Source organism: Borostomias antarcticus, assembly GCF_949987555.1.
Source record: "Borostomias antarcticus genome assembly, chromosome: 18".
NCBI classification, from domain to species: Eukaryota; Metazoa; Chordata; class Actinopteri; order Stomiiformes; family Stomiidae; genus Borostomias; species Borostomias antarcticus.
In genome coordinates, this window is record NC_140251.1 from 8,853,223 (window position 1) to 8,862,061 (window position 8,839).

General features: G+C 50.0%; 1 protein-coding gene across 1 annotated transcript; it reads right to left on the bottom strand.

Moving 5' to 3' along the window:
- Window positions 1-1,015: 1,015 nt before the first annotated feature.
- On the bottom strand, window positions 1,016-8,593 carry ciartb (circadian associated repressor of transcription b). Its single transcript, XM_084452690.1, has 6 exons — window positions 8,481-8,593; window positions 6,437-6,888; window positions 5,896-5,971; window positions 5,135-5,213; window positions 3,407-3,533; window positions 1,016-2,879 (listed from the first exon to the last, which is right to left on the bottom strand). Exons 2-6 carry the CDS (start codon window positions 6,845-6,847, stop codon window positions 2,442-2,444), a joined length of 1,131 nt encoding a protein of 376 aa, XP_084308816.1. The 5' UTR covers window positions 6,848-6,888; window positions 8,481-8,593; the 3' UTR covers window positions 1,016-2,441.
- Between the last annotated feature and the right edge of the window lie 246 nt (window positions 8,594-8,839).

The following is an 8,839-nucleotide window of genomic DNA, read 5'->3' on the forward strand; positions in this document are numbered from 1 at the left end:
GTAGGTGGCCCGGAGAGGGGTACACTGTCCTCGACCAGCTCTGACCTGAGGGGGCGGAGTCTCACCACCATGCCACTGTCCACACCACAGACCCCACAACTCAGCCCCTGATTGGGCTAGAGACGCAAAGTCTTCGCCGGTGGGTGCATGGAGATTGCCTTGTCCGTAGTAGTTCTAGCAGTAGCTGTTACATACAACTGCAGCAGCTAGCCCACCTCACATTTTCTCCAGGAAATGTACTTTCTAGTTTACAGTGCAAGAGCAGTGAGAACAGGCTATTCTACAACGGAGAGTTTGGATACTTGATTCTGATTGGCTAGCAGCCGTGGTAAAATACTGTCTACTAGCAAACATCCCAGGGCATCGGAGGACTGGATGACAGACAGACGTCCTGGCACCCCTCCATTACCTAGAACAATCGCCCTTTCTGAGAAACAACAATATTGAGAAGTGATACTGGTGAGGTTCGATGGGCCCTGGTAGTCAAAATGTAATTTTTGACTGTACAGGAAAGAAGTGAACTGACAGCCTGTTTAATAAAAGAGCCACAGTGCTCTCTCCTCCCACAGGATGTGGCTTTCAGCTGGGTGATCGCTGCTTCTGACCGTCTCATTCACCCAACTCCTCAGCACAAATCCTTTGTGCCCACTTATGTGGTAGTCACTGTACTTTGATAGATAATGGATTCCTCTCTTTTTGGCAATAGCTTCTGATACAGTGCCAGCTGTATACTACCCATGCTGCTTTGTGAGTTTGGGGAGAATGTGCTCAGTATTTTCCTCTACAGACCACTCCTGTAATTCATCAAGTCGCTGACCTTACAGAGGGGTAAACAAATTGAGTGTAGCCTATATCCATGCTTCCTGAACAAATTACTTAACTAAGAGAGCTGTCGTTTTTAACAGTGAAGAAATGTAATCGAAGAAAAGCACGTCCAAGCAGGAACATGTTTACGTCAAACAAATATAACCACATTTATTTTGAAAGTATAAAATATCACACTATAAAGGCCACTTTTCAGGGTAAATTAACCTTTTTTTTCTTTCTTTTTTACATTTACACAAAGAAATACCTCGTCCCTCTGTGGTGGTCTCCTGTCCAGTGCTGTGCAACAGAAACAGAAACGTCCCATCCCACCACACAAAGCAGTTGGCAAGAACTGAATAATTTACTTGATACAGGAAGTGGCAGGAGTTTGAGAATTCCTGATTTGTACATCATTCAGAGGTTCAGGTATTCTGGATGGTTCATTCAGAGGTTCAGGTATTCTGGATGGTTCATTCAGAGGGTTCAGGTATTCTGGAAGGTTTATTCAGAGGGTTCAGGTATTGTGGATATGGTTCATTCAGAGGGTTCAGGTATTCTGGAAGGTTCATTCAGAGGGTTCAGGCATTCTGGATGGTTCATTCAGAGGGTTCAGGTATTCTGGATGGTTCATTCAGAGGGTTCAGGTATTCTGGATGGTTCATTCAGAGGGTTCAGGTAATCTGGATGGTTCTCCCTCTGTATTGGACTGGCGTAGGCAGGCACAGCATGACTTTACAGGCACTGTTTGCCTTCCACTGGGAGACTCCAGAGACATCAGCAGTTCACATTCTTCCCCCTGGCACCAGTCCCTCTGTGGGACCATCCCTGCCGAGAGCGCCCCCTCTGATTGTACGAGCAGAACAACTCATGCCCAAAACCCGGCCATCACAGGCTGTTTGGCTCACTGCAGACCTGGTGAGATGTCCATACGCGTGCGTGCGTGTGTGTGTGTGTGGCGTTCATATTCCTTACGCATTAACCTTGACGTGGTGCCTGTTTTGAGGTAGAACTGTTGTACCAATGACTTATTTATAAAGTGTACAAATGAGTAACAGTCACATCAATAAACTTAAAAGAGGAGATTCATGAAACAATTTCACATTCAACCCCACATATACACCACAGCTATATGGAGACACTGTGACACTGAATTTTTTTGAAGTGTTCCCAACGCACATGACTCCACTGTTCAATTCCCACTTCTGAAGTGTTATCGCCGTGCTGTGTCTATCAGCCACAGAAAGAAGAACTCAGCTGTCACGCCCCTGACAGAGCAGAGCTCCGTGGACATCAAGATTCACCAAAGTCATCCTTCTGACCTACTCTGCGCGCGCACGCACACACAAACGCACGCACACACACACACAATTCCAAAGCAAGTACAACCATGGAAAAAAATAAGTCGACAAAGGGAAGTTAAGCGGGCATGATGCCGGATGAGGACATGCTCGCTCCAGCAGTCCGTCTTCACCGACGCTCCTTCCTCCCACGCTGGGATGGAACCGCCCGCGTCGTCTGCGAGAGGCGCCCGTCTCTCCTGAAGGCTGGAATGGGCTGAGTGAGAGCCGACCGGCCCTGGGCGGGTCAGGGCGGGGCAGGCCTGGGGAGGATGGGCACAACGCCCTCTGTCCGGACTAGGAGCAGCCGCTGCCCGTCACGCCCCCTCCCGGCGACGCCCCCTTGTGGCCGATGATGCTCTCCGTGGACTTGAGCAGTCTCTCCAGGCAGGGGGCGCTGATCTTGGCCGGGCTCGGCCGTCCGGGGGCGGAGTCCGTCCTGGCGACCCGGCCGTCCGTGCTGGAGGACACGGCACTGTCCTGCGTCAGCGCTGCCCGGCTCCTGGGGAATGAGGGCGGCAGCCATGCGCCGCCGCCGCCCCCCCCCTGGTGGGCCTGCTGCTCTGCCGTGAGCGAGCCGACGTGGGGGGCGCCGTGGAGCCACTTCACATGGCCGGTGGGGTAGGCTCCCGGGGGGGCGAGGTCGGTGACCCTCAGGGCCTTGGCGCCCGCTGCGGAGGGGGCGCTGCTAACGGTGAACGGGCAGACCACCAGAGCTGCGGCGGACGCAGACAACTACGGAGGAGGAGGAGGGGGCAGAGGTAAGGTTGTTGATCACGGATATAGTAAAACTGGTAACGGCTTGGCAATGTCACCCCCCCACCCCCCCTTTCCCGAAATGGTGGATATAATACCGTCATAGTCCTGGCTCGAGCTAACGTGTTACATAATCTTCCGACTGCGTAAATATTCAGAGTGCGTTTCCGTCTTCCCAGCTCATCGGGCGCGTCAGGCTGCCTGACAGGCCTGGCTGCGGGAGAGAGGAACATTCCCCCAGCTCTCTCGGATGTCTCTCGGCCTTTGTGCTCCTCCCTCAGGCCAGTCAGCCAAAATTACCTTTTCTCCTCCGTTATTGTTCCCAGTCAACGGGAGAGGACCACTGCACCCCGCCGCAGTAAAAATAGATTTTAATCCCCTCCTCCCTTGCCTCAGGCCTCTGTGTCCATGTGATTAAAGAATCATGGATATTTTGGTCTCTCCCTCACTGCCTTCCACATGTTGGTGACGCCCACGCGTCTTCCTCCTGACTTACACCAGCTTACCTTGGCTTTCTTGGTGGGGGCGGGCTCCTCTGTCTGGACGACCATGTGTTGGTCTCTGGGTTTTATGTTGGGGAACCAGGTCTTCAGCATTTCCTCCATCTTCAAAATGATGTTGATGTATCGCTCCCTGGAAGACAAGAGATGGGATCTAGAATATTCCCTCTGCTTTATCAGTGCATCAGATCAGCTTAATGTCTGGCATGGTGTCTGGTTCATTTCCCCTCTGCAATTTTAACTCTGAATCAAGACACATGATATTGAAGAGGTCACACATACACAGACAGACACATGCATGCACGCACACACATACACACGCACACACATACACACACACACACACCCACGCTCACTCAGAATCATGTGACAGGAACCGTTCCGAGGTCTGTTTCACACATGTTCCGTGCCCACACGTGGCCTAGTGCGCAACAGCTCCTCCCCTCTAAAAATAAACTTGTAAGCCCTGAACAAGCTCCGTACACGATGTCGCGTCACAGGAAGAGAAGCCACTTCACTGACAGAGAGGGTGACGCAGCCCTCATCAGCCCTCATCTTCACCGTCCCCGGAGAATTAGACTAAACAAGTCGCTTTTATCCCAGCTACCATTGTTTTGCAACGGCGGCAGATCTGTATCAGGGCTCTGTCAGACAACATAGTACATGCCGTTACCAGCCACTGTAAAACAGAGCACATTAGCGAAGATCAGTTCGTCACGTCCAAAACAAAGGCATGACTGCACAAAGTATCAATGTCCAAGGCTTGGCTTGGTCTGCCACAGGGCAGTGCCAGCTGGACGCGCATGCCAGACAAGACAGGAGGGACAGAGGGAGGGGCTAGTCCACCTTCTCTCTGTCTACGTGATCCACAGGGAGGCTGCCACACCCAGTCTTTGTTCACACAAGAAGGGAGCAGCTGGTTGTTACGGTAAGGACTTGGCAGTCGTCTCTGCCAAACGCAGGATATTACCTAATGCTCATATACCAGCAAGTAACTGACTGTCTTGACAACAAAACAATGCTCTTCCATCACTAGTATACCATAGGGAGTGATATCACACACAGTACTATGGGTAATGGTAATGGTAAGTCATAGGAATCAGTAAATCCCATTCACAGAGCTAGAAATGTAGGCTACTAAGAGGACAATGAAAGAACCATTGCGAGTCAACGCCTGGATCTGAACATTTAAAATGTTGCTCACAATCTATCATTTGTGTTCTGTACTGTAAGCTCGCGGTCGACAGGAAGGAGCATGTCCTGTCTGGCCAGAGGAGGGTTAATCAATCGGACACAAGTGGGCTTACTGGCCGACCCCCCAGAGGGGAGCTCACGTTTTTAACATGGCGTCGTGGAATAGAGTGCCCCAGCACAGGCAGGTAAATATATCCTATCCTGGGTGTGTGAGGGGCAGCAGGCTCTCTCTGTGCCACACGCTAGGTGCAAGGTGTCCAAGTCACAGCACCAGGAGCCCAGCTACGCGCACGCACGCATTCGCACACACACAATAGGCTGCACAAGGAGATTTACCATCTGAGCTGGACCAAGCATACTCTCCAGTCACACAGGCTGCACCCTACGTGCATGTGCGCACGCACGCACACTCTTCCACTGGCATAAATACTGGTAGGCACATGCTAGATTTCAGAGGGGGAAACGGAACACATGTTCGGCCTGACAGTGTCAAGTTGCTAGTTTCGGCCTGCTACTAGGATCCATAATGAGGACACTCACCCCACGCAGGGGTTCTGCAGAACACCCATGATCCTCTGGATCCTGTCCATGGCCACGCTCTCCTGGAAACTGCTGAGTCCTGCAAAAATTAGAGGGGATTTTCAACCGTAAGTTCTTGGAGCACTGTCCTGACAGCAGGCCCTGGGTCTGCAGAGCAGATGGGTCCCTGGTGAAGTGTGTGTGGGGAGCAGACTCGCTGTCTCTGTGGCCAGGAAGTGCGGGGTCACACGAGGACTTCGAGCTTGACAGCTGTCCAAGACTAAGCTCCTTCAGACCTGCCAGAACATGGAGCTGCTGGATTTGTGGACTAACAGAGATGCATCTGATCTAACTTGGTTAGCAGCAGATGCCACCGCCATCGCTCTGTAGAGAGCTCTCTGTAGAGGGACATGGTAACAGTCCCTGAGCTAAGCTAACACTATGCCAGGATACATCCATTACATAACATTTTCATCTGAAGTGTGTCAGAATAATGTTTTTACGGCCAGTTTGTATTTCCCGGCACCAGACACACCTTCACATGAAGAGGGCTTTATTTTAACTGATAAAAGGCGCTACACACAAAAGAAATAGTTGTGGTTACTCGATAGCTTTGCGCAAACAATACCCGTTTCAGACATCTCCCCCTCCAATCTCTCAGGAACATATTTCTCAAAGTGTCACGTTGTCTCCCCAGTATAGCTTCTCTCTGGGGGTGAGTCTCTGGGTGAACTAGAACATGCTTGTATTATGGAGAAAGTGAAACAGTATAGTGTACTTACGTTCTCTGTATCTCCCTGTGCGAAGGCCATTCAGGATTGACGACAGTGGGTGAATGTAGCATTGTAATTCCATGCACTGAAAAAGACAATCATTCAGCACGCTTGTTTTGTGTTCATAACCAATTTCAAGAGAATTCTGTACTCTGTTACATACCATTCGGTGGATTTCATTGCATGTAGCCCTCAGTTACTCAATGTAACTTTAAAAACCTAGTTTCTCTGTATTCTAAATGCATTTTTCAGTTTTCACCCACAAACAGTTGCCACCTGTACTCTGTCGCCATATGTGCAGTGTTGTTTTTCAGTGCTCGTAACTGTCAGAGATTCTCTATAAACCTCTGACTCATTCTAGTATCTATATGGGAGGAGCTTTACTGGAAATGTCACACTCCAGGCCTTTAGTGGAAATAAGACCCAGAGAGAGCATGATCTGGGTGATAGGGCACGCTGCTCTCTAGTCCCTACGCGCTGGCGTGCTGCTGTCCTCGCGCGCACCGGGCAGGTGTACATCCACATCCGCCCCCCCCAGAGCGGCCCTCACCTTGGTGGTGAAGAGCCTGTTCTTCTCCGCCTGGTTGGAGCCGGGCTGCCTCTCCCTGGGCTCTGTCCCGACGGGGCTGAGGGGCCACTTGTGCGCCTTCCTGCCCTTTGACCTCTCCGGATGCCCCGCCGCGGGACACAGTCCCCGCGCGCCGGCGTGGCCGTCCCACGTCTCGGTGGTGCAGCTGGCGGGCGAGCCCTGGCCAGAGTCCTCGCCGCTGCCCCCCCAGCCTCCCAGGTCGTGGTCCTCTTCGTCCTTCTGCCCGCTGCCGTAGCTCCGCGGGGAGCTGGGAGACGGAGGGGGCGGGGTCTGGGCCGGCCTGGCGGTGCAGTCGAGTTCCGGCTCGCTCGCGACGTCCTCATCGTCGCTGGCTAGCCAGTCAATGGAATTGTCTGAATCTGAAGCCGACATCCTGGACCGCAGTCTCTCAACCAGCACTGACCATTACTGACCTGAGAGAGAAAACGCCAACGCCACCCCATTGTTCAGTTAAGACAGAAATGGGGAGCACATGGACAGCAAGTTCTTATCAGCACATCTCTATGTTATCCTCTGCAAACCTTGAGTGGAATACTGACAGGGAGACTAAGACGGATCCGCGTGTTAAAATGTTGACCACCCATCTCTTTTCCAGCTACAACTCCTCAGTCCACACACACACAGACAGAGACAGACAGACAGACAGACAGACAGACCATAGGCTGACCGTACACATTCAGACCATACACATTCAAAACCATTGTGTTTGTTTATTCAGACTGACAAGGAGTCTGACACCATGACAACCAGCTTGATGCAATAGCCATTGTCTGGGAACTGTAACGGTTCTAGTGTAGCGGTTCCCTCTAAGTAAGAACAATGAAAACCACTTTCACCAAATCAGATAAAACTGGAGTGGCCCACAAGCAGAGGACCACACACTGCAGGGGGATATGTCCTAATGGCCTGCAGAAAGCCTTCAGGACAACATCAGGTCCACAACTAAGACCTGCCTGCAGTCACCAATGAAAAGGATAAGTACATTTCCACCAGGACACAGCCTACTTATTGGGCCCACTGGATCTTTCAATTTCGCAGCAGATGAAAAGGAGTCTGTGGCTTTGTCTCTTACACAGGCGTATGCTTTCATTGTTAAGTAGAACACGACTGATATGGTGGAGGGCCTTGTGCAGTGATTTGACTTTAAAAGAGAGAGAGGGCTTTTTGTACTGATTATGTAACACACTACAAATAATCTAGAGATATTTTATAAGTTTAGCCTATTATACATTTAAGGTAAGGTTTACCTATTGACCAAAGACACTTAGAGAAAATACTAAATTGGCAGTAAAACAATTAATTGGTCTATTTTCTCTATGTTCTAAGAAATAGTTTTGAAACTTTCGGAAAATGCCCACTGATGTGGTTCTTTTCGTGATGATAATAGCCTACATTACACACTTTAACAGCCACACACTCAGACAAAACCTGGCATCGTGATCTGGTAAAACGGCCTCGTTTTACTCACAGCATTTACAAGGATGACGTTCTATGAAGCACAGACGAGATCAGAAATGTACTCATTCAATTAGGTTTGTTAAAATCATTTGAAGAGAGGTCGGATGGGTGGGGTAGGCCCCCAGTCACAGCTGGAGACCACAACGCTAACTAAATTTGATTTCACCTTCCTCGTTCATATGGGTTTTTATTTTAAAATAACTAAACTGTATAAATTACTTCAATAGTATTAAACGATATTGCCCACCAGTCTACCTGTGTGGGTGGGGCCCTGCATATGATTCAGGAGCAATCCAGCACATGAACTGGCCTAGAGAGTATTACCCGCTTCAATAGTTACATTTTTTTATTCAATTTAATCTTGCGATTGTTACAAATTATTATTAATATAATTAAATAGCACATGTCGTACGCCAATAGGCTACACAGCCTTTACCTATGTTTACAAATAAGATATTGGCCATGCAATGGCTCTGTATGAAGCTTTGAAGACTGTTTTGTAACAAATCGCAGTAAAAATCCGACCGTAAAGGAAGTGTTGCCATACCTCACAAAGATGGAGCGAATCGCTTCTCCTTTGTTCCGCGGTAAATCCAGGCGAGTCCAGTGGAGCTGTCGGTACGTGGTTATAGTAGAAGACCGACTGGAGCGCCCCGTGTTGCTTCTCCCAAAGCAACGTGTTTGGGAGGGCGGGCTCACAGAAACCGGGCGCTCCGATTTGTGCTTCTAAACCACGATCTGGCAAATAGAGTGCGCTTTTGGAGCCAGCGTCGTCCGATAGGCGAAACAAGCTTACATATGCAAATCGTATGGAAATTACACAAACACGTGGACACGCGGATCGCTTTCATTTCAACAGCTGGGCAAGAAGTCAACTGAGGACTAGTTTTGTTCAGTGGCATTTTC